Genomic DNA, 25215 nt, shown 5'->3' with positions numbered 1-25215 from the left:
ATGAAACTTCATGTAGATTTCCCAGATCGGCTAGCGTCTGAATACCCCACATTTGCACAAAGCTTGTCCGTTTCACAACGCCCCCAACAGTCAACACACCAGTTCCCGGTGGCACACGATGCATGCCCGTGATGTGTACGGCGCGGAGGGAACGCCGACCTGGGGTCGAGACAATGCATCAATTGTCTTGAGTGTAAATATCGTCGAGCTTGTTCTGCTAATCATGAACGGTGCACGATTACCCCTGTCTTTGATACAACATTGCAACCTGTGATTCACCAGGGTTCTGCCGGGTCCAGGGCAGCTGAAGAAACGCCTCCCGAGTCCCGACATCTGCCATGAGGTCAGGATCCCTAAAGAGGTTGCCATCGGCAGTTTCCGCGTCATGCCGGAGACAGGCAATTACTGGATCTTAACCCGGATGAGCAATCTGTTTCCTGCTACTGATCATCAGTGTCACAATTCACCTGAGAATGCCCGATCGAGTGACATGCTCGAAGCTTGATACTGACCAAGTAGCCCCAGCACATCCTAAGGCCCGAGTGAGTGACTCGGATCAAGGCCCAGACAGAGACAGTCACGGACAGTCACGGACAGTCACGAAGCTCGTTATGAGACTCGGTTTTTCCCCTTCAATCCGAAGCCCAGAGGCTTCGGCTTCGGATACCGTGAGCGGCGATCAATCGAATCATAAGCGAAGCATTCAAGTTCGGTACAAAGGGATACATAGATCCCACTCCGGGCAATGAGGGCCATCGGGACTTCAAATCTGGGTCACTGATTGCCCAGCTAACCAGTCGATGCTAGCATTTCGCGCGACTTGACCTTGGCGAGGGTTGGAAAGGTCTCCCCGTGGTGTAGTGTCAGCATGTCTGCAAAACTGCAATTTCGTGACCTTCGATCAGACTGCTTTTGACAGCCAACTTCTGACGTTCAAGCCACTCGACCTGATACCGGGAATATAAGACCAAATGTCCATTAATGAATGGTGAATGCGAGCTCAATAGGTTCAGCATGCGTTGGAGGCGCTCATGTTGGACACCAGCGGCAGAGTAGTCCGTTCGCCTTTGAAATGAAAACCTCAGCCGCAGCCTTAGTCACTCATGTGCAGGACTTCCATCGCGAGCGAAAAAATTTCCGTGTCGGTCCCTGTGCTGTCGAGCATCTATCTATTGTATCCCTGTTGAGAACTTGAAGGGTAGAGTTTGCGATCACGAACGATCAAGTGGCTGCTCACTTGTTCGCCTGCGCCCTTAACAGAAGTACCTCGAACCTCACGGGCAGGCGCGAAGAGGTCTGTACGTGAGTTGGCAAATTATTACCTTTTGGCAGAACATGTCCAGCGGCCCTTCTTTCTGAGGGAACTAGCTCGACTACTCAATTCTTTTGAATGGATTTGGCCCCGGTCGCAAAACTTGTCCGCTGAGGCTAGATCGCTATTAATGAAGAGCCTCCTTCACGCTGGGGATACCGCGCTTGTGCTCGTGAGATTCAGGAATTCAAATTTACTTGCTAAACCAGTGGGGATGTCTGAAGGCCGATAAGGCAATGAACCGACACTATTCCCTCAATCGGCCTCTCGAAACTCACGTCTTCACTAAAAACGCGAGAGATTGCACACGGGCGAGCATCATATCTGGTAACCAGCCAACCGCCAGCGGTACCAGATTGAGTGGTACAAGTTGCGCCGAGTTCAAGTCGAGGCTTCGCAGTATTTCATGACCAATCTGGGCACGAGGTTAGAGGATGGAATGTTGTACTTCCGTACTACTATGCCTGTGTTCTATTTTCCTGCACACCGACTCATATTACCCACCCACATCTCAGTATTGGCCCAGGTGGTCAGTTTTCTTCTTCAAGACTGCCGATCCTCAAGTTCCGCAGCTAGTCAGAGCACCAGTGGGTGCAGCAGTACCAGTGGCACCTGGATCTCCCCATATGACGGAGGCACCTGGACCCGGTCCAGCGATGTAGACATTGATCATTTGGTGCATTTGTCCAATTCCTGGAAGGTCAGTCAACAAGAACAGCCGGATAGTGCCAGCTAGGGGGACGACTGACATATACCTATTGCGCGGCTAGTCGGGCGCATCCGCATGGACAACAGCAGAACGACAGGCTTTTGCGAATGATCTGGTCAACCCGCAACTCCTAGCTGTCACGGACAACGTGAATGAATCCAAGGGCGATAGGGGCCCAGAGCAATGGAAACATCCTTTGAGTGAGTGTCGCCAAGAATCTTCGAATAAGAACACGCTCACATGGACACAGCTTCGTATCATTGCACCTATGCGGAAATGTAGGTCAAGGTCAAGTCAGTACATAAATTGACCATCACCCCTGCCGAGAAGTCTGCTCTTTTACAGATGCTTGCAACCTGCTAAGAGGGAAGATTCATTCATTTTAAGAATTCAGAATTCCTCGAGTCTCCGTCGCGGAGATGGATAACGTCACTATGGGTGGTGGAGCAATCCATGGTTCAACATGCGGCAGTCCACGGTATAAGTTAAGGTACCTACTACATATGTAGACGTCTCGGTGTCGGTAGGATCCTGACCCAGCAGTGACGATCGAGCGATAGGACGTTCATAAGCATAGACATTGACACATGCAGTTTGTCATTATTCTCAGTCTGAACATGCAGTACGAATATAACTTAACAGCAAAATGTGCTCAGCCCGACTCAGTGTGTGATTGTAGATAGCCATGAACTGTTGCCAGAGCTTGTTTAAACTCGTAAGGATTCAAGGCATGAGCAGTCGAGTCGTTCGCAGTTATAGGTAATCCCAGTTCTGTCTAACTAATTGATTGGAAGCCCGTCGCCCGATAAAACACACAACCCTGGTGATGAGTTGGCAGACTGCGGGTAGAAGCTTCGGATTCTGCAGGAATTCCAAGTTTCCTGCGCCTAGGTGTGGAAGAATTGCATGGATGCCCTAGATGCCCTACCGAATAAGTTTCAATGGAGGATTTGTTACCTCGATATCAATGTCTCCCAGCTACGGCCTGGAATGTCATGAACGGAAGTTAGAACATACCTGAGGTAAGGTTAGATATCAAGAGGTAAATATGACTAAGATTGAGGTGATCCCTGCACTATCATTGATGTTTCGCTCAGGGACTAATGAAAGTCCATTCATTGTGTTGAGGTTCATTGTTTTGAAGTTAATGATCTGGAACTTTTTGGGGTCAAGATGGTTGCTGAGCAAAATAAATCCATTGTCTGCCAGAGGACGAGAGTGACGACATTATTGTTGACGTCCGCGTGAATCGCCACGCGGCGCGGCAAAGTGGGCCAGCAAAACCCGGTGCCGAGCTGCATTAAACGAGTAGACGGGCCGAGAGTCGGGATCGCAGTAATTCTAGCGGAAACAGCACGAGTCTCGTTTGAGAGCTAACAATGACTTCTTCCAACTATCGAACGTCCAAGGGAGTCTTTAGCTCTTCGTTTGTCGAAGCCGATGAGTAGCTGTAGGCTGAGCGACCCAGTAGTCACGTGAGTCTTGTCAGTTGCCGTCGATCATACGAGATCTAAATCGAAAGTTTTAATTTAAACTTCATATTGTCCATCCGCCAACCTTGCTCATCTCGTCATCTACCGCATCACAGCGAGCCGTCAGGGAATCCTCTAAGACCATCCTGTGAATAAGGATGTCTAACAAGCAATCAATCCTGGTGCGCAAATGTGTGAATTGCGAAATGTGTTTTGATCCACCGTGAAAGATTTTCTGGTGGATCGTGCCTCGCCGTCAGGCGTGGATCCACTTTCACAAAATCTGCATCGTGACTCTCGCCATCTCGATCGTATATCGGCCTGAGATATTCTGGAATTTCTTTCTTCTTTGTGTTCTCTGGTTAATCCAGAGATTGTGAGGGGGACTTTCATTGACCTCTGCCTTAAATTGATTGACCCGTTAGTGGACATGAATCCTGACATGGAAAAGCTCCCCGGGGGAGTTGAACCGTTCCTCGTGAAGAATGATGCAGGACCACAACCTGCGTCGGGAGCCGGAGCGAGGTGGTCTGCAAGAATTCAGCGACTGAGCTCGTTGATCAAAGTCGAGCAGCGAGGAATTGAGCGTGTCCCCGAGAATGAGAGGACGGATAGCTCATATTGGAACATCAGCTCAATGGTACCGCTCCAATCTTTTGCCCTCTAACAACTTTTGTCTAATTCGGTGGTGCAAATTGCTCCAGTGGCTTGCAGCGAACATGGTGGTTCCTTCGTTCACTGTGGGTGTGCTAGGCGCGCCCTTGTTCGAGCTCGGATTTGTCGACTCAGCCCTGGTCATTATTTTCTTCAACCTACTGGGCATCCTGACGGTCTGCTTCTTCTCCATCTTCGGAGCCACTTTTGGTTTACGTCAGATGGTCCTGTCCCGATTCTGGTTTGGCTGGTGGGGTGTCAAGTTGAGTATGCAAACCTCAAGTTCTTATCCATATTCATGGGACCTCGTTGCTGACTGATCTTCGACCAGTCGCTATTTTCAATGTTCTGTCATGTATCGGATGGGCTGCCGCTAATATCATCGTGGGGGCTCAATTGATCAATGCCGTCAACCCCAACGTACCTGGGTACGCCGGGATCTTGATCATTGCTATCTGCACCCTATTGATTGTCTTCTTTGGCTATCGTGTCATTCACGCGTATGAATACTGGAGCTGGATTCCAACATTCATCGTATTCCTTGTGGTGTTAGGTGTTTTGGCACATTCTGGAGACTTTATCAATTCACCAATGGGTGCTGGCAAGGCCGAGCTGGGAGCAGTCCTTTCCTACGGATCTACTGTCTTTGGGTTTGGTACAGGCTACACCAGCTTTGCAGCAGACTACACAGTGTATCAACCCAGCAATCGACCCCGTCGCAACATCTTCTTGGCCACGTTCTTGGGCATCTTCCCGACCCTTCTCTTCACGGAGCTACTGGGCGCGGCTCTTGCCACGACTATGGCGCAAAACGGCGGCCACAATGCCTACCAACAAGGTTACGACGACGCGGGCATTGGTGGTCTCCTTGGAGCCCTCCTATTTCCTTCGCTTGGTGGGTTCGGAAAGTTCTGCGTCGTGATCTTGGCCCTTTCGATTGTGGCGAACAACTGCCCAAATGTCTACTCAGTCTCCCTTACATTGATGGTTATGGGACGTTGGACTCGACATGTGCCACGTTTCGTGTGGACGGTTGTTGCCACAGGTGTCTACATTGCCATCGCCATTCCTGGTTATAACTCGTTCGAGTCTGTGTTGGAGAATTTCATGCATTTCATTGGATATTGGCTGGCCATCTACGAGGGCGTCGGTATCACAGAGCATTTCCTCTTTCGCAGAGGTTTCTCCGGGTATCGACCCGAGTATTACGACATGCAAGAAAAACTTCCTCTGGGAATCGCAGCATTGCTAGCCTTTTGCTGTGGCATCGCTGGCATGGTGATTGGGATGAGCCAAACTTGGTACGTGGGACCACTTGCGAAATTCGCAGGAACTGCGCCGTCGGGTGGTGACATTGGTTTTGAACTTGGCTTTGCGTTCGCAGCCGTTTCATATGCTGTCCTTCGACCGATCGAGCTGCATATTGTTAGAAGATGAAACATGAACACGAGGAATACGACACCACGAAAGAAGGGACTAGCTCGCCTTATGTACATGAGACGTGCAAAAGTGCCTTCAATGGGGCATCTCAGCTCATTCGACGGTGTCGCCATTGACGCCAGCTTCACACATAACTTGATTCCCAAGCCATCAAGCGCTTTCTTTCATGTTGGATGAACCTGGACCTGCCAAAGTAAATGCGCAGTCTATAGCCGATGCTGGGTATAGATCACGAAATGCATGTTGAATCTCTAGGAAATTACAGGATCAGGGCAGATTCCTCGCGCCAACAAACTCAGATATACGCAAGTCGTCACATTCGTCATAATCATCTTCTTGTCTAGTCTCTCTCGTTCACATATGTACAGTTTGTTCGGTTTGAAGTTTGACGGACACATTGGGTCCTCATAACTCCTGGAAAAACAAAAAGAAATCAGTTTAGCGAAAGATATCAACGTCGACATCATTGAGCGCGAGAGTGCCTCGCGGCTACGCCGCGATGTGGGCTGAGCTCATGCGAATCCAGCACCCACCACCCAGCTGACGTCGTTATTGAATGAAGCAGTGGCATCAAAGTCCTGCACACCGCCGTTGCTCGCAACATAAAGAACATTATTGAAATGACGGAACGAACGAGTAGGGTAACTCCACGAACGAAGAGTATCGCCTTGTCCGTTCAAACCTGGCTGCGTGCAGAATGTGGCGTCTTCGCCAAATATCTTGGTGCCGTCATTCGCGTTAAGAAGGAGAGCAAAGTTGTAATGACGGATGAAGCTGCCGGGGCTGTCGACCGACTCGAAGGAATAACATTCGCTGTTGGCGAGACCCGTGCGGACCTTCCAGGTTGCTTGCTGCTTCAGAGACGTGGAGCTGGAAGAGGAGACGACTTGCGTGTTGACCGTGGAGCCAGTATGAGCGATGTATCTGTCGGTATAAGACGGCGTGGTGGCGCGCAGTGAAATCGACGAGCCCACGCTGAGAGCTGGCCCGGTGGAAAGCGGCGCCACGGCATATCTGGCAGCAACAATGTTCGCCTGGACTGCGTTCTCTGTGGCATCAGACGGATACCCAGAGGTCATGACACCCTCATAGAAGGTTCCTTGGCCACTGACACTGTTGTCACCGCCAATACCCAGGATGATAGCTCCTTCTTTGCTCATCGGGTTGTACCCGGACGCATTGGGGCGAGGACCACTGTAGAAGGTTGACAGCGAGCCGGACGCCGCATTACCACCACGGATCGCCCATTGATTTGGCTCGCCCTTGACGATGGAACTGAGGAATCGATAATTGATGGATGGATCCCCTGTGTTCTGCTTCACATTCCGACCTGAGAACAAGCCATTCTCGAGATCGGCCATGACCCAGGGCCCGCTTCCGGCACCAGACCCCCACCCGGTGTTGTCACCGAAGTAGATGGCTTCCATGTGGCCGTTGCCAGTATCGGTACTGCTGGTCTCCGCATTGCCATAGTCGAAGCAGCAACCGCCGTTGTAATGAGTGCCATCAAGGACAGCGTACATGCCCTCTGGTTCGTCACGCACGGCAGTGTTTTTGGCGTTGTTGTTTCTATAGCCAGTGCCTGGTGAGATGAAGACACCGTAAGCCTTCTGTCCGTTCAGTGTCACAGGCGCGCCAATTGCACTGGCGAGGTTGTCAAACCCATTGACATCCGGGCCCTTGAAGGCGCCCGGAGGCGCTTGAGTGAGATGGTTTCCATGGCCGGACTGATCGTAGATCACACTGATGACACAGGTTGTGCTGGCACAGAACTTGTCTTGGGCAGCAGCATTGGCGACTCCTCCTGCAGACAATGGAGCGATATCAGTCGTCGCACCATCTGAAGCTCGCTTCACTTGATACAGAGCCCCTGAGTAGGAACTGTACAAGGCACGAGTCGTGCCGTGGGCTGCAACACAAGGGGTGCCACCGGCAGAGTAGATATCACAGGGTCCAGCAAACACCAGAGACCCATTGACCACGAGACCCCAAGCGAGCGCCCAGACCTGCTCACGACTCCATCCAGAGAGCATTCTGACAGCTGGGAGGATTCAGAAAATGGACACTAAGGAGCAAGAGTGACAACTGATACCAAAGGCAGCTGTGTGATCAATTGAAAGGGGATGTTTGAGACAGATGTAGGGATTCGTGAGAGCAGCATCTCGACCAATTTATACCATCGCATCGAAGTATTCTATGGACGCCAAGCAAGCCAACCTAGCCGATGGACCATCGTGCATGATGCCAGGAGCCTTGCTATTTCCTCCAATTGATTTCTCTCGATGCCATCACTTCATGCACGTCGGTTGGCCATGTTCTGAGTTGGGTGACAGGCGCATGACCTGTTTTGCGTCGCGGCATTTTTGAATTTCACTAGCGCCGGACATTTGCAGAATGTTGCTGATCCCTCGACTGAGTAGCCTGGCGCTTGTCATCGATCCCGAAAATTGGAAGACAAAGTTGATTAGTCAAAGCCCACGACAATTTGATCGATTCCTTCTACTTTCAACTTTCTTAGAGTCTGGGCTTCGGCCAGAGCGTGCGTGGGGAGCTTGGAGTACTCTCCTCAGTCAGATCGATGCTAGTGTTGATGGTGCCAGGGCTGACAAGCCCAAATCAGGTACAGACTGGTCGAACGACTGGAAGGTTCACTCGGGATTGTTCCCTCGAATCCAAAGAACCGGGACGGGGATATGGGTCCTCTCCTGGAAGAGTCGTCAAGGGATGTAACGCGCGATGACGATCCCTCGGCGATTTGCCAGGAAGACCCCACAAAGCTTCACCAAGGGAGCGGGGATGAGAGACGTGGGCTTTACTTTCGTGCAAAAGGCGGGAGCGGGGGAGGCTTGGTCCTTGCTTGAGTCCGGGGTTGAAGTTGCATTGTCGATCGGTGGCCGCGTAAACCAGAGTAAGTGCATCCTCATGACGAGGGTGCTAGCAACTAGAATGCGAATCATCACGTGAACCTTGAGCCACGCGGAATCACGGTTAATTCTTTCCCACGGCGCTCGTTTTATATTGGGCGATACTCATATGGCCTAGGTACGACTACAGAGGTCATTTCGAGGTGGAATCTGGATCATTGACTCAGATCCTCAAATGCGATTCCGATATGTACATATACCCCAAGTCACGGTATGACTTAACAGTTCAGTAAAATGACCGGAGAATCCGGTAATTCCCGCTCGTAGCGAGGCCCACGTCGGGTTTCCGTCGGGAATTTAGATTACTGGACTTGTGAACTGCATCATGCTTGGCCTTAGCCTGCGGAACCTGAGATGAGAGACACCTGCACCCACTCAGCAAGCAGGAAGGGGGTCAAATGACTGGAAACAACTTCGTCGTGTTTCTCGCAAGTGCGGTCCAGGTACTGCTGTAGAATTGTGTATCAGACATAGTTATCGGGAGAAAAGCTTTGTACCTTTGCTGTTCCACAATTTAGATTTAGCTTGAGGACCTGAAGAACGGCGCCACAAGCCGGAGCGTGTCCAATTTCGGTATAGTTTCCCGCGGGAGCGCTGGGTGCCACCGGAGAATTTCCCAAGTCTTCATCTTTCTTTTCAACGCCCTGATTCTCCTCTCCACGCCAAAGGAGACATGAAGGACAAATTTAACCGAGTGCCGAGATGCACCCCGAAAGTGCTCTGTGCGAGGGCACATGGTTCCCCTGAACTGCATCGGCTGTGAGACAGGATGGGAAATGTCCATTCTTTAGGCGACCCGGAGAATCGTCAGGGGGAGGAATAGGCAACGATAACACCCGCCTTTCCTACATTTCTTAGAACCAGCCTTCAAAACCCCCGAGGGGCGGCCCGTGACTTCGCCGCGCGAAGCCATCGAGGCCCACGGAGAAGCTCCAGCTGCCTCACTGCGACTGGTCGAGCAATACCTGGTCAGGTTGGTGTTCCAAAGAGCCCAAATTCGACTTATCTGCCGACGAGGTTTCGACGTTCACGTCGCGACGAGGGGCAATCAGAGTTTGTGACTCGACTTCGTCTCGATCTCGCAATAGGGGTTATGGACTGTCCAGATGACGTGGAATACTGTGGAAACTCTTGGTTTGCGCCTAGAGAATCTCAGGTGACCTCAGACTTGCCAGCTTCGTGCTCAAAGATTCCTTTGATGTCTTTGAATGAGAACGGTTTGCGCAGAAAGACGTTGACACCAGCCGAGTAGGCTTTCCGGATGTGCTCACTGGACCCTAGGCCCGTAAGAGCGATGATGGTTGCCGGACGCGATGTTCCTCGATCATTCTCAATAGAGCGAATCTTTTGCGTGGCCGTGAAACCGTCCATGACCGGCATTGATAAATCTGCGTTTCACGGTTAGAGAGTAAGGACACTCATACAACGTCGAGCGGATTGAACCTCTAGAGACTGATTGTGGTGGATGAATGAATTGTGACTTACCCATCAGAATGAAGTGATATCCATCTGGCATTTTCAAGACTTGCTCCACAGCTTTCGCGCCATCTACCGCTGTGTCGAGGGTGGCGGGGTTCAAGCGAGATACAAACTTAGAAAGTAGGGCCAGATTGATGGCATTGTCTTCCACAAGCAGGATCCGAAGACTACTAGATGCGCGGGCAGGAAGTGGGCGACCGAGTTTGGAAGCGTGGTCGATTACACTAACCGAAGTGCTTTGACGACTGGCCTGGGTAGTGAGAGCATCGATGGGACGAAGAGACAGAGCCGCAGCCTGTTCGGGGAGATCCGATAATTCATCATCCACGCAAGGTGCTTTGGAACCGGAATCAAGACGTTGCTGCAGATCCTGCGAGGAAAGAGGCGAGGGCGGGTGCAGAATATTTTTAGGTTGTTTGGGGTCTAATTTCGCTGTGAGTTGGGCACCTTCAGGCATCATCGCCAGCACAGCTGAGCTCTCGAGAGCCTGAGCTTGCCAGTGGGCTTGTATCGAGCGCGCGAGTTGCTGTGGGCCGCAGGGAAGAGTGATCCACACAGAATTGGGCAATTGTTTGCGAGTTGCTTTCATCCGATTCCAGAGTTCTGGTCTTCGGTGGCACAAGATGAGAATTAGGGCTGCACGGTGAGCATCAGGAAGGGAGCTAATGTTAAGCTCGTCGACGATGATTACATCGGTAGGGAATGTGGTCAACGAGGGAACCATCGACATACCCAGCCACTCAGTCGCGTACTGCCCTATCGTTCGCAATGGAGCCGACATCTTGCCATCTGGCGGTGTCAGGATCACGGCAGATTTACCTGCAAGCTTTTCGCGCACGCGTTCAAGAGCGTCAGGAAGGGGCGGAGACGGTACGGGTGAAGTAGGCTTCACAGTGGACGAGTCGGGTTGTGTGGGATCCAAGATAGGGAACGCCATTCTAACGACAGTTCCAACTCCAAGTTGACTTTTGATCGTGATGCTTCCATTGAGGGACCGGAGAATGTCACGGACAAGGGATAGTCCTAGTCCGGTGCCGGGCGACATGGAGTCCTCTTGCGAGAATGGGGTGAAGATCTTTGAATGCAGATAGTCATGAGATATTCCTCTACCCGTGTCCGATACCGTCAAAATCAGCAAAGGGGAGCCTTTCTTTGGCCTTTGCGTTTCGAGATGGAGGGTGATAGACCCGTGTTCGGTATACTTGATAGCATTGCCGAAGACGTTCATGACGATTCGACGCAGAGCTCCAGCTTCCACCAAATAGAGCCAATCCTCTGCGGGGGCCTCGATGATCACGTCTAATTCTAAGCGCTGACGCTCCACAGTTCCAGATGCGGCGGCTGTGTCGGTTTCCTGATTGAAGCCCCATGCGCTTTTGCGGGCCAGCGAGCCTGACATCAGCTGCCCTGAGTACACACTCTCCACAGCGTCCTCTACGACGCTGACCACGTTCACCAACTTCCAGAGATGGTAGGATTGCGCTCGACGGGACTTTTGGTCGACGTAGTGTGGGCCAGCCCGATGAGGGGACCGAGGTCTCTTCGAATTTCTGTCGAATGAATTGATCTTGGCAAAATCAAGGATTTGTTCGAAAGTGTCGAGGAGTGTTTGGCCGCACGCACGGATTGTGTCTAGCAGTCGTAATCCAAATTCAGACCGGATATGCTCCGACAACAGCTCATTCGCACCAAGTATGCCGTGTAAAGGACTTCGCATTTCATGACTGTGAAAACGCATTTCATGTTAGCGTGGGTGGATAGGGAACCGTGAGCTCAAGTGCACAAGTTGCACTGGGCGGACTTACGATATGGTGCTGATAAAGTCTCCTTTCTTGACAGCCGACTCCTGGCTTCGTATGCGGCTGTGTTCGACCATCAATGATGACCCAAACCCAATCAGACCACCCAAATCAACGTGAGTACTGAAGACCCGCGTCTCGGCGCTACTCCAGCAGAAACATGCACCGAACCAACGAGAATTGAGGGTATCCCAGAGAGGACAGAAGATGATCCTGGAGGCCTTTGGGAAGTAGGTCTCCAGAGCCCGTAGGTCCTTTTCGCGAAGACGGTCCGACGTCGATGCCCAGGAGGAATAAGGGGGCGGTGGGTGACTGGAAACTTTGCTGCCCTCTGAATAACCACCGTCCTCGTCCGAGGATAGAGAAAGCGCTTCGTCCTGGAAGTACCAGAGTCCGCCGCGTGGATGACGTCTGATCATCCGACGCACAAACCGTGAGTCCATTTGGATTGCTGGCAGCACCTCGGGGTCATTCTCCACGGTCCCAGAACTTGCATTCGAACGCGACGTGGCCCAGACCTTCGCCAGCGTCCGCTCTTTGTCTTCATCGGACCCTTCGTTAAAATCCTCGTCCGCACCGTCCGTGGTGCCCACGATCACGACTCCGCCGTGCGAACCCAGCTCTAGGCTTTCCCGTATGGTCTTGGCAGCGCGCTGGAAGGTCCGGTCGGTGCGATCGGTAAGGCTCCGGGCCATGTCCGCTTTTGACCGAGACGTGGTCCGCGAGGTAGCCGCTGGTGTGGAGGCGGGCTTGATGGCTGTTGATTCGATGACCGAAGGCGAAGGAGACGAGGACGGGGACGGGGACGGGGACGGCCTCACCTTACCGGCGTCTTCGATCGCAGATTGACTCGTCACACTCGAGGATCGATTTCGGGCCTCCCACTGTGCCGTTGGGGGAAAGACGCTGGAGCTGGCGGAGGTGGACCAGCTGTCGGGTTCAGCTTCCCCTTGCACAAAGGTATTCAGACCCGCCAACAGCTTGGTCAGCCGGTTGGCCTCTAGTGACTGTCGCGATGTCTCCAAGTATTCCATGATGGTGTCAGCGAGACCGCCCAGGATGGTCTGATGCGAAGTGTTCAATTCCAGATGTGGCCGCGGGTCGATGACATAGAGGCTGCCAATGTTGACCCCGTTGGTAGTCTTCAGCGGCGTGCCCGCATAGAAGCGAAAGTGCGGACTGCCGGCCACACACGGCAACTGGTGATATTTTGGGTGCTCCTGGAGGTCCTGGACGACGAAGAAGGGATGCGGCTGTTCCGGGGTTGCCTCGAGGGCAACCGTGGCCTACGACACCGTTGTAACGTTAGCAAGATGCTTTGTATCCGGAGATTGATCGCGTCTCTCTGACTTGATCTTGATGAGCTTGAGGGACTCAGGACAGGCTCTACTAGACCGAGCGCATCCCGACCCAGACCGGCAGATTCGTGTCCCTCTCTATCATCGTCCTCATAGGATGGAGACTTCGTCAGATTTCCTACCTCACACAATGTGCCGGTGACGGGACCATTCGAGCATCCCATCCACAGCCCGTCATCTGACATGGGATTGTACGCAGGGTTCGTCAGATCAAGCGACCTCGATGCTTCCGCCACCACGTATAGAGTCTCCCGGCCGATCAAGCTGCGAGCGTCGGTGCATTAGCTTCCATGATATGAGCGTCCGAGGAGGATGTGGGGTGACGCTTAGGTCCCCGGTACGGGTTACGGCGCCGATTTTACCTGATGATCGCCCGCTGCGCCTGCAACTTGACGGCGGCGAGTTGCGCGAGCGCAGTCAAGACCAAGTTTGGACTGCCTTTGTTGTTGGCCGCCAGGGATGAACTGGCATCGCAGGCGGCCACTTGGCTCGTCGGCAGCATTGCTGGATTATCGGGTTGGAAATAATGAAACAACTCGCGGGCGCGGGAGTCGCCCGTGCGATCCTGGTCGGTCGTCAAATTGCCCATCTTGGCGACGAGGTTGTGTGTTCACCTCTTCCCCCCAACTCCTTCGTTGCACTGTCGGCAGTAGAGGCAGAATGTTCGAGGCTTATGACCCGATGCGGCGTGTGGCAGTTTGCACTTTGCAGCGTCTTCGCGCGCTGGGCATGGACGGGCCGTCAAGCACCCCTCAGTTCTCCGTTGCGACCGGCGCACAGTCCTCGATGAGTTGAGCGACATCCAGAATTGCGTTTGTGGATAGAGTTTTGGTCGACTCGACTGGCCGTCGTGGATCGGGACGATGCAAGGTCAGACCAAGAGGCGATTGTGATCTGCCGCCCACCAGAAAAGACCGACGAACTGCTGGTGCGCCCTTTTCCCCCGGCTGCCGATGAAGTCATTTGGGTCGGTGATTGCAGTGATTTGCAGTTGATTGCGCCAGATGGCCGAGGGGTAGAGCACGTTGATTGGAGAGGTGGGAGATACAGTGGGTCACTAGCCTGCCACAATGGGCATGGGTGTGCCGCTGGCGCTCGGGTGACGCCCCATATCAACGAATCATATCGTCTGGAGTGGGGTGGTCACGGCTCGCCTGCGGTGTCTCGAGCCGGGTCCAGACCCTCGACAAGTTCCCCGAAAGCGTCTGAAAGGTGGCCGAAGAGAGCATTCGTCAAGCAGGCGATGAAGAGAGGATTGTGTTGTCAGTCACAAGCGGAATGGCCCCAAGGATTTTTCGAGCGCGGTGTTTGCACTCGACACGGTTATGTTAATGTGGAAAGCGTATAGAAATGGATCACCTCCGTAGGTAGGAACTGATGAGCTACAGGGTGGCCCCTAGATGCTGCCCGAGATTGTTGATCCTCATGTGTCGTGGAACCCGGTTTGTGTTGGACGAGTTGCCTACCGACTGGAGTCCTGCCACTGTTTGCCTGGCCTCTTCAGTTCTGATGGGACCGGCGAAGGTACGTCCTCAGTTGATGAGATACGGCTACATAAGTAGTACCCGCAGGTATAACTAGTAGATGACGAGGTGCAGCCGCAGGATGTGAGAGAGGGATCAGGTTGAGATTGCTACGACGAGGTTCTACCTATGGACCGTGGTGAGCGGTAGAATCACGGCCATGCCACATGAACATATGAGCAGGTGGAAGCCGAGGTACCGAGCCGTCTACGCTAGAAACCTTCCAAGATGGAGGTTCCTGGTAAATACCTGTAGAGTCGATATGCCCGATCAGCTGATGTGTGTTGGAATGATATACCTCAGGCGGTGAATGTTCGATGTTCGTGGCTCCCATCGTCTATCCAATAACAGATGGGACCTCCGCCGGCTGCATCGCCTGCTCCTCCAGTCCACCGGATGCATATATTTACCACGCATATGACTGGAAAAGTACATCCAGGGTGAGAACTTTATTTATGATACCCCGTCACTTACTACTGCACGCGGACCTCCCCGAATGTGGAGATGATTGGAGGCGGTCTGCCCAGCCCCTCAAGTTTGTTCACGACTGCACATATTCAAGTTAAGATAGATCATCATGAATGTCCAAATCGGGGACTAGTAGTGTATTCGTGCTACTAGGGGTAGGTGGCATCTGGTAGGATCCACCAGTGATGCACACATTGGGGGTTCCTAGACAGTCTCACCAGTTCCAATCTTGAGTCACAAATACAGTGGAGTGGAGTTCACGGTGGTGGACTCTCTCTCACACATCTACCGTCGTGGACATCCTTTGTCCCCGCTAGCGGGCATGAAGCTATACGGACCCCACGGGTTCATCGAAAGCTCTCACGTGCATGGATCGTGTCTAAGCCCAGGTTATGTTGCTGATGCTGAGCTACGTGGCGAGATCTCGAGTCATCCCCAGTGGACCTCATGACCGACTGTTCGCGAGTGGGAGCTGCTCAGCCACCGGGGCGATAATTAGCGATCGACTCAGGTCGGAGTGATTCGTTTTCACCATCGGCAGTTTCATTCTCAATCGAGCCACACCGTGGAGTAGAACGTGGAGCTACAGCAAGCATGGAGTCACTGATCAGCAGGGGGGACTCGTACCTATCAGAGCAGTCGTATGACTCGTGTCAGAGGGAGGGTACGGCGGCACTGCCAGGTCTGGCGTGACTCGCGTCGCCATAGCGCGGTCGCACTACTGCTAATCAGGACTCACTCCAGCAGTACGACTGGTCTACTGGAGCAGTGTATCTAGCAGTCGTACCTCATGTCACTCAGGACCTTCCGGAGTCCTCAATTGACCAGGATTCACCCGAGAAGCTCTGGGATCTGACAGGCGTTTTGGACCCCACTGCTACAATGCCCGTCCTACTGTACCTTGTGGTTCGCCAGGTTTACACTGGTCCGATATCAACGAGGCAGAGTCAGTACTCCTACTGACTCAATACTGTGTATGTGGACGTCGAAGATCATCACCCCAGCGATCAAAACTTCACATCTGCGCTTCAGGTCCCTTATCGTTTCAAAAACCCTTGGCACTGACCGCGCTACAAAAGGCTGGAGACCGCCGAGCAAAGGCTACCACTCTCGAATCCAGGTGTATTGCACACAACTTCTCCCGTGCTCGTTGCAGGATGGCGGCTATCGACTCTTTCGGAATTGATCGACTTCGCACTCTCCTCTCGAAGAGTGCGGTCATTCTTACCCCAGACACGGAAGGATACCAGGAGAGTCTGGTGCGATGGTCCGACACGGGCAGGAAGGAGGCTGTAAATGATCATTTCCCCCCACCTTCTTCTGTGCGGACTACAGACGATGTACTGACAGTCATCACCCCGACCAGGGAATTGTTGTTCAGCCCGTAGAATATGAGGATGTCTCGAATGTAGTCCGGTGGGCAACAGAGCACTCCATCGATACTGCCGTCAAGGGCGGCGGCCATTCAACTGCAGGAACCAGCTCGAGTGAAGGTGGTCTGGTGATTGACCTTTCTCGCATGAAACAGGTCTCCGTCGATGCCGCGGAGAAAACCATTCGAGTCCAGGGCGGTGCCACCTGGAAGGAGGTCGATGAGGCCGGCGCGGCTCACGGACTCGCGACCGTGGGAGGCACGGTCAACCATACCGGTGTGGGGGGACTCACGCTCGGTGGCGGCTATGGCTGGCTGAGTGGGCAGCATGGCCTCACCATCGACAACTTGCTGTCAGCGAAGGTGGTACTGGCTGACGGCAGCCTGGTCACTGCCTCACGCACCCAGTCTCAGGATCTGTTCTGGGGCCTTCGGGGTGCGGGCTACAACTTTGGTGTGGTGGTGGAGTTCACATTTCAAGCATACGATCAGAGTCCCCTGGTGTATTCAGGCGTGCTCGCCTTTCCCCCGGAACAGCTGGAGAAGGTCATTGAGGTGTTGAACAGCGGCTTGGCAAGCCCCGATGCGCGGTCGGGGGCGATGTGCATCATCACACAAGCACCCGATGGATCGGGCCCCATGATTGTGGTCATTTGCTTCTACAATGGCACCCGCGAAGAAGGGGAAGCTCGATTCGCCGACCTCTTGGCCTTGACACCGATACTGAACACCGTGGACATGATCCCCTACTCGGAGGTGAACACTCTCCAGAACCCGCAAGCAACGTATGGTGATCGCAAGTCATTCAAGGGTGTCTTCTACGAGCCTCCACTGGACACCAACTTCATTCGAGGTGTGTTTGACGAGTTCGTTGCCAAAGTGAACAGCGACAAGGATCTGATACCGTCCGCGATCATCCTTGAGTTCATTGACATGCGTAAGATATGCGAAGTACCTTTATCCCAGACCGCATTTGCAAGTCGCAATATGACCCAGAATGGAATTCTTGTGATGCGCTGGAGTGATGCTTCGAAAGATTTGGACCATCGAAATTGGGCACGCGAGGTGCAGAAGAAGTGGAAGACCGAACTGGATGCCAGGAAGAGAAATACACTACACAAGAATGATGTTCCTCAGTATATCAATTACGCAGAGCGTAAGTTCCCCGCTGGAGTGTTCACTCTGACCCCCCGACGCATGTCCAGTTCGACTGACCTCACTTCTAGCGGGCGATTCCCTCGTCGACAACATATACGGGGCGAATTTGGCCCGCCTGCAGGAGATCAAGGCGTATTATGACCCGCGGAACATTTTCCACAAAATGCATCCCATTCCTTTGCCAGCTACTGGAACTTTGGAAAAGTGATCATCCAGTGCCAGAGCGTCACGTCTGTCGAGCTTATATAAACCTTTGTGGCCAGGTGGTGGTGATAGTCAGATGGAAATGAGACGTACGAATGGATATGTTCAGGTAAATGACCGAAAGAATCGCTGATCGCTGAAAGTTCCGAATACAGACCTGCATGGATGTTTTAAAAAGTGAGGGCACCTTAGTCGACTCACGTTAAAGTAGACTCCACTTTGGTGATCATATTCCAGCCTGTGTGACGTGGCTGCAACTGTCAAGTAATTTCTGCAGCCTAGCCCTGGACGTAGGAGACCTGCATCTATACCTACATTGCCTCCTCGCAGCAGAGCTCCGCTAGCATGGGTATATGTGGGCATCAGGGAACTCGATCATTCTGCGTGACAGCACATGCAAAGCGGAGGTATGCTGGGATTGTCCCTACTACGAGCAGGCCGAGTACCTAGGTAGGTACGCTCGATTTACCAAATAATTCGGGCCATTATATGTGCTAGGTATCGGCGTAAGCTGTCACTCGACCTATTTTTCGGTCTGAGTTGAGAGTAGTAAGAGGGAGCTGCAATACTGAAACAACGTCCTTTCTCCTGAAAGTGATGATACTTAAGATTCAGAGACATCATGTTCATTACTGTGCGGATGGATCTCTTCGTTTTTTTGACTTTAATCATATTGATTGGGGGGTAACTAGACGGCGAAGTTATTGAACGGGCATACTCATAGGACGAAGCCCCACGCAAACTGTTTACTGGTTGGCATTGCAAGAGAAGCTGGACTTGGATGCGTTGTTGTGAATCGCCACGCCAGATGTCCAAAGACCCATTCCACACTTGAAAAAAAGAGTTAGCCCCAAGGAATCATCAACGAAAAGGATAGAGAGTGATGAACATACCAAGACAGCTCCGACTGCAAACACGAACAGGTTGAGGCAGGTCAGGAATATTTTCCCAGCCGATCTAGTGTAGTTTCCCCAATTCAAGAACAACCAAAAGATACCGCTTAGTCCATCTGTTAAGCGCTCCGGTTAGGCTTGCTCACGGTAAAGATAAGATTCAGAGACTGCTTACATGTGAACCAACTGGCGAAGAGGGCAACCTGAACACATCCATGTCAGCACAGGACCACAACGGAAGTCAGATGGGGGATGCACACTCACAATTAAGCCCAGTAGGTTGCTGAAGACGGGGATTGCCTCTGCAATCACCCATGCGATCACCCAGAGAATCAGGGTAATAAGAACCCAGGTTCCAACTGAGAGGAAACTTCTCTTGTGCATGTGGTCAGAACCACGGAAGGCGCGGACATAAATGTACTTGGCAGCAACATGTCCATTGATCACTCCGGCGATGACGATCTAACAAGACCACATTAGACTCACGCTGCTACCGAGAGTGGTAAAGGAAAGGGAGTAGAGTGGAATGATACCGTGGGAATCGCTAGTCCGTAGGCCACTTTCGCCGTTACGGAGGAAGTGGAGCCGAGAGCAGGGGACTTGACATCCGGCCCTCCGTAGTAATAAATGACAACAGCTGCGACAAGATACAGTGTGGTATCGGTGCCCTGTAGCAAGTAGAGCGTCTTGGGATACTCGGTAGGTTTGCGCATTTCTGAAATAAAACCGAAGAATGCGACGTGACCGGCTGGGAAGAAATTAGCATCGATGTGTCAACCCTACCGCTGTGATGGGAGGCTTTCAATTACCGTAAGCGAAGACGATATTTGTTGTCGCGAGAAACCCATTGGCCAGACTGGTATGGCGTGTCGCCTCCACAACACCGTGCCCGGGTCGTTGGATGCCGATGGCGATCATTGTCACGAACACGGCAGCAAGAATACTTGCAAAGGCTGTTCCATGTCAGTCACCAAGTGCTTTCCGAGGGAAGAGTGGACAGGTAAAAGCGAAAAAAAAAAAAAAAGCAACGGGGGACATACAGGCAAAGGAGAACCATGAGACCTTTCGTAGGGTTCTTGGCAGAGCGCAGATGAATGATACGACCAAACCGACTACACCAAACACGATGGAGCAAGTGCCGTGGTTGGTCAGGGTATTCATCATCACGGTAAAGGTCAAGATGTGGCTGCCCATGATGAAAATGAGAAAGAGTAGCTGCGCAGTACCGAGGAACTCTCTTCCGAATCGAGGTATTCCCAGCGGCGCAAATAGAACCTCACCGGCGTCGGCCATGCTGTGGACATGGGGGTAACGAAGTTTGAATTGCCCGATGACATATCCTGTGTAAGTAGCCAGAGCACCCAAACCCACAATCAAAATCACCGCTCTGGAGAAGCTATATTAGCAGCTGCAGCACCTGGGCGCGGAGAAGAAGCCGGTCTTGGCCTACTCACCCAATCATTCCAATGGTGGCCACTGTCTGAGGCAATGACAGGATACCTAGGGAGATGGTTTCGGCGATCATGACTGAATGATATAGTTGTCAGTGGGCGAAGTCTCAGATGCGTCTCAACCTCGATAGAAATGGTCTGGGGTACGCACTCATTCCACATTGCCTGGATTTTTGAAAGACACGGATCAGTAAACCGATTCATCTAGGGGAGTGATCGACAGTGGATGCTCTCGTACCACCAGGTCAACGTTCGATATTTGACTTCGGCGAATTCCTCACTGCCAAACGGATCCTCGTACTCGGAATTCGGTTGCTCGAGATGGGCCTTTTCTTCCTTTCGCATCCCATCGCCGCGGCCCCTAAACTGACCATCCTCTACTGGATCCGCATACTGATCAGTATACTGGTGCGACATTGTCGTCGAGAGTGTCCCCAGTTCTACTATCAGAGAGAGTTCGAAACGAGCACACGGCCGGGGTGTCCTTGAGATTTGACGTAGTTGTCCAGCGCTGAGAAGGATCCGCGGTGCAAGTCAAAGCGACGGAGGACTGGATCAGGAGGATGGGGGAGTGAAAAGGAGGAAGAAAGCGCAGGTCAGAAGGATATGGGGACCGCCCAAAGATGGGGTCGGTCGTGGCGCGTCCTCCCGAGGAGGCCCAAGCCTCCTCTGCTCCTCATCCCATGAATGTTTGTCGGCGGAAACGATCCACGGTGGGGGCTTCGCGCAAGTTGGAAACGATGTCACACTTCCGCTTTTCGGCTGCGGGGAAGGGAAGCTTTACCCCAATCTGGCAAACTGGAGACCAAGCGGATCCCAGCGTGTGCCCCGAGTCTCCGCCGCCACCAAAAGGGGAAGGTCTTCTGCCGTCGACAATCGACAGGAATCAAAGGACCATGACCATGCACAATGACAACAGTCCAGTTGCTATGCTGCGATCTGGCAGCGCCCGTTCATGGATTACCGTGCATCAAGAAATATCACCATCGCGTTTCTGTAGTGGTCGTCCGGTGCATCTCTATCCTAAACTTTGTGGCATTCTCGGAACGCCGACCGGATGGACGCTAAGCGACGCCATGGCTGATGGTGCCGCTGCCCAACCATGAGGCTTGACGGTGCCACCAACACCACCAACATCTCCAATCGGACGTATGACGTCTCATCATCCTCACCTTTCACTATCCACGGGTGTCTGGTAATCTTTGGCCCCCGATGTGTCCAGGGATGATTCCGGTCTCTGGTTTCGCCAAGATGACTGATAGAAGATCCGTTCCAATTGTCTCTAGACAGAGTCCAGGATTCGATCTGCCGCAAGTTGCCCACCTGCTGCTCCTGATCAGGGTAAAGGACTTGGGGACCAGCGCGGCGGTCAGGTCCGTTCCGTGTGCGGCTGAGATTGTTCATTCAGAACGTCTACGAATCTCTCACAGGTAGTACCTTCACCCTCATTACGTCAGGGTATCACGGATGGATCTGACGTCGCCCAATGATCGTTTCACGGCGACGGTCAAGCGACTGGAAGAACCCTGTACCAGGCGCAGGCTGTTTCAACAGCAAATTAGAGGGCTTTGTGCAGGAAAAGAGTTCGATCAAAGGAGAGGAGATAGGCGAACGTCGGGTCGGGTTGAACGGGATGGAGTGATGATTTGAGGTGGCGTCGGAATCCAAGACTCCCTCATCAGTTGCTGGTTGTCCCCGAGCTTCGATCACCGTAGATGCGGCTACTGGCGGGTATTTGGGTTCACTCTACTGTACTTCTGTAGTAGATCAGTTTTGCATTAGGTATTGTGTACAGTTGATGCTTAGGCGTCCAGATCTCCATCTACCGATACAGGAGATCGACTTCTTGGTGCCTGTGTAGACTCGCCTCATTCGCCTTGTGGCGTCGTTTCTGTGCGGTGCGGGAATGAAGTTCCATGCCGAGTCGGGGGATCAGTCGAGGGCTCCTCGCCCATCTCTGTCTCTGTTGACATAGTATTTCATCAGAGTACCAAGGTACTTCACGTAGTATGTATAGTATCGTACCGAGGTCCCAGCGTAGAGAACTATACTACTTCCATGACTGATACGTTCGATCGGCGATACCCAATCATTTGTCCCCTCCCTGAACGCAAGACCAAGCCACTAATCTGGAGATGAACGGCCACTCACATGTGGTCGCGTGACTTGACTCGATTGTATCGGGGGCAAAGGTAAAAGAGATTCGACCGGATCCAGAAGGGTACGAACTGTCTTATTCTTGACTTATGAGGGTACTCACCCACCCACGGATCCACGCTTGGCTTGTCAAGATCTCAATCACTGTTGTCCGGGAATCCCATTGGCCCATCATCTTCAGAACACCAGATTGCGACCCCAAAATGTTGAGGGTTGAGACCTGTTCGAATGGCATGTCATACTGCCGTCTCACCACAGTACGCAGCCTAGATGGAACCTCCATCTCTCCTCGCCTGACCATCCCACACTCATCCTTCTCTCACACTGTGCGGCTGCACCTACTGTAGCCACCTTCTATCAAGACCTAATGGGTTCAATCTTGTTGACCACGACTGAAGGGGATCGAACTTTGAAAGTACTTTCTTTGGTCAACGACTTGCCCTACCACACTGGAGATTGAATGCCTGAGAATCCCCTCCCCCAGACTTGAGTGAAAAGAAACGGCTCAAATATCAGAATGAATGTTGAGGTATGAAATCATTCGAGTGCTAACTAGAGACTGCCCGCGACGAGTGCAATCGGAAAGTCATACACGGCAAGTGGGCACACCACAGCTGAAGTGTGTTTGTATGGCATGTGAGTTTACCACTGACCATATTCCATAGCCTGGTCAGAACCTCCCCCACGTTCGTAGCAATATTTCAATCAATTCTGGGACCAACATCTTTTAACTCGTCACACAGGACTGCTCCATTCAAGCTCGGTTTGCGGGAGTCACGCTGCAGGGTCGCGGAGGGAAGGTCCTTCCGATCACGAGGGCGACGCTTGTGTTGGTGGTGGTACTCGGCAATTACGGCCATGAGACGTTCAACACCTAGACGCGGCGCGAACACACCTTCGGCCGGTCAACTTGTGCACCCAACATATATTATATTTCCAGTCGGTCACCATACAAGCTCATCTAGCTTCTACTCTAGTCAGTGTCTCTTACCCGCTTGTCTCCACTGAAGTGCTGCCAACGAAGAAGGTCACAGACAGAGCATATACCCAATTAATGCGCATCGGCAGGGGATTAGGTGAGGGCAGAGCAGCACATGAAGCCCGCAGTGTTTGACTGCTTTGTTCGCTGAAAATCCATTGGAGTGCCGAGAATAAGGGTCTCGGTGTTGGAAGAAGCAATAGAATCATTGCTATTGAGCGTTGACTGAGCCAATCGCTTGGTCGACTCGAACAACGGGATCACTGATTTACAGAAACGGAGATAGATCGGTTCCAGCGGTCATTCCGGATGTCCAGAACTTCGCGAGGAACAGACAGCGGATCGGACCGGCATTGATCCTTTCGTTAGCGTGGCTCTCATGCCACAAGAAAGATTTTCAAGCTGATCGTCCCTTGACGCGTTAACGGGTCCAGATCCGACAATGTTATATTGGCCTTGGTCCCGGTATGGGTGGGGTTGATCCCGCCTCCGTGCATTCTCAATCGGAGCGAATTGGGCGATCATCTTAGGCGATAGACAGTTCAACGAGTATCTTTGATTCCAATCGGGTCGGAGGTTTCGAGAACGAAAATTGCCTGGCCAATGGGGCTTCCGAGATCGTGCTTACATTGGCTTGTCATGCGCTCTCTATTGGAATGGAAAGCCTGCAGCACTACAACTGATGCCACTCCACCGATTCCAGAAGTTTGGCGAGTGCGCGTCGTGTTTGTGACTAGCCAAGATCATTAGCAAATAGACAGCGACGAGCAAGTAAGATCGCATCCATCATTTCTTATCGTCTGTGACAAGATGCTGCTTTGCTGCTTGTCGGCGCCTCCGACCACGGACGTCTTCGTCAAGGGTACTGGATAAGAGCAACATTCAACAACGATAAGAAACAATCGACGAGACGTACTTCAAATTTCTCGGTAATTGGAAATTTCGGATTACTCATGCAGAGCACAGAGGGAGACTCGCACAAGGTCTTGTCGAGGTACGAGGCACTTACAGAGGTATCCAAGACCACGGAGCGCGAGTGAGGATAAGAACCAGCAAGTGAAGAGGACACAAAAGGCATTGAGAGGATTCCTTCGAAACACCTGACCTAGCCCTAGTCACCCTAAGTTGAGGACAATCTGATTGGTCGAACCTTCTCCTGGTTATCAATCCGAAGGAATCCGTTTGCGATGACTCGGTCCGGCCACAAGAGATCTCGAAATCACGGAATTGGTTTCCCTGTGATCTCGGGATTCTCGAGAGGGTGGGTGCATCACTCACACTGACCGGACCCGGGCGCGTCTCGTATGCTCACTAACCAAGTACGAACATCGGACTGGGAGTCTCACATGTTAGCTCTTGGACAAATCTTATCGAATAAGTCATTCCTTGATGATTGAGCACAGGTCTTCATTTCGACTGTCAATAAATACCGATCATTGAGCCAATTTGAAAAAGGCTAGGGTCCATGGGGTAGAAGGGCAAGGCAATCGGCCCCCGGGCAATTGCAACTGGATCCATCAGCAGCACGCCGACACACCAAGAGCCACAGCCGGCCTCGAGAGACGGTGGGTTGATTCATCCACGGAAGGGTACCGCAGGACTCCCAGATAAGACTTGCATGTTGAGTCATAGTTTCAGCCTCTTAGCTTCATTCGGCTAGCCGGCTGTTAGCGAGAAGCTGAAGCATGAACAGGCTATTGAGCCACATGGGGTTTTCGACCAGATGCGAGACTCTGACATCGCGTCGAGTAATCCTTTTGCAACATAGCCTCGTCGCAGATGAAATGCCATAGGGAATGATAACCTGACCTATCATTCGTTCGCCGGCTGTTGATGCGGGCCAAGCAAGCCCACAAACCGACC

At 52.4% G+C, this 25215-nt stretch overlaps 6 protein-coding genes across 6 annotated transcripts; 3 read left to right on the top strand and 3 right to left on the bottom strand.

The window, feature by feature from the left end:
• Positions 1 to 3923: 3923 nt before the first annotated feature.
• N7539_009506 (cytosine permease) lies at positions 3924 to 5584 on the top strand (the record flags this gene model as incomplete). Its single annotated transcript, XM_056939101.1, has 3 exons — positions 3924 to 4133; positions 4198 to 4414; positions 4479 to 5584. The coding sequence occupies 3 exons, from the start codon at positions 3924 to 3926 to the stop codon at positions 5582 to 5584; spliced, it is 1533 nt and encodes a 510-aa protein (XP_056785596.1).
• Positions 5585 to 6099: 515 nt separating this feature from the next.
• Positions 6100 to 7620, bottom strand: N7539_009505 (alpha-L-arabinofuranosidase B; the record flags this gene model as incomplete). The annotated part of the gene is made up of 1 exon (XM_056939100.1): positions 6100 to 7620. The coding sequence occupies one exon, from the start codon at positions 7618 to 7620 to the stop codon at positions 6100 to 6102; it is 1521 nt and encodes a 506-aa protein (XP_056785595.1).
• Positions 7621 to 9663: 2043 nt separating this feature from the next.
• On the bottom strand, positions 9664 to 13736 carry N7539_009504 (ATP-binding response regulator; the record flags this gene model as incomplete). The annotated part of the gene is made up of 5 exons (XM_056939099.1): positions 9664 to 9899; positions 9997 to 11714; positions 11796 to 13075; positions 13180 to 13411; positions 13510 to 13736. 5 exons carry the CDS (start codon positions 13734 to 13736, stop codon positions 9664 to 9666), a joined length of 3693 nt encoding a protein of 1230 aa, XP_056785594.1.
• Positions 13737 to 16295: 2559 nt separating this feature from the next.
• N7539_009503 (FAD-binding oxidoreductase) lies at positions 16296 to 17876 on the top strand (the record flags this gene model as incomplete). The annotated part of the gene is made up of 3 exons (XM_056939098.1): positions 16296 to 16430; positions 16505 to 17666; positions 17737 to 17876. The coding sequence occupies 3 exons, from the start codon at positions 16296 to 16298 to the stop codon at positions 17874 to 17876; spliced, it is 1437 nt and encodes a 478-aa protein (XP_056785593.1).
• A 742-nt stretch (positions 17877 to 18618) lies between these two features.
• On the bottom strand, positions 18619 to 20633 carry N7539_009502 (uncharacterized protein; the record flags this gene model as incomplete). The annotated part of the gene is made up of 10 exons (XM_056939097.1): positions 18619 to 18702; positions 18766 to 18881; positions 18941 to 18968; positions 19030 to 19227; positions 19299 to 19513; positions 19575 to 19718; positions 19806 to 20152; positions 20220 to 20292; positions 20368 to 20381; positions 20455 to 20633. The coding sequence occupies 10 exons, from the start codon at positions 20631 to 20633 to the stop codon at positions 18619 to 18621; spliced, it is 1398 nt and encodes a 465-aa protein (XP_056785592.1).
• A 206-nt stretch (positions 20634 to 20839) lies between these two features.
• On the top strand, positions 20840 to 21322 carry N7539_009501 (uncharacterized protein; the record flags this gene model as incomplete). Its single annotated transcript, XM_056939096.1, has 1 exon — positions 20840 to 21322. One exon carries the CDS (start codon positions 20840 to 20842, stop codon positions 21320 to 21322), a length of 483 nt encoding a protein of 160 aa, XP_056785591.1.
• Between the last annotated feature and the right edge of the window lie 3893 nt (positions 21323 to 25215).

Source organism: Penicillium diatomitis (genome assembly GCF_028827545.1).
Source record: "Penicillium diatomitis strain IBT 30728 chromosome Unknown utg000018l_segment0_segment0, whole genome shotgun sequence".
Lineage (NCBI taxonomy): Eukaryota > Fungi > Ascomycota > Eurotiomycetes > Eurotiales > Aspergillaceae > Penicillium > Penicillium diatomitis.
This window is presented reverse-complemented; position numbering and strand designations above follow the sequence as displayed.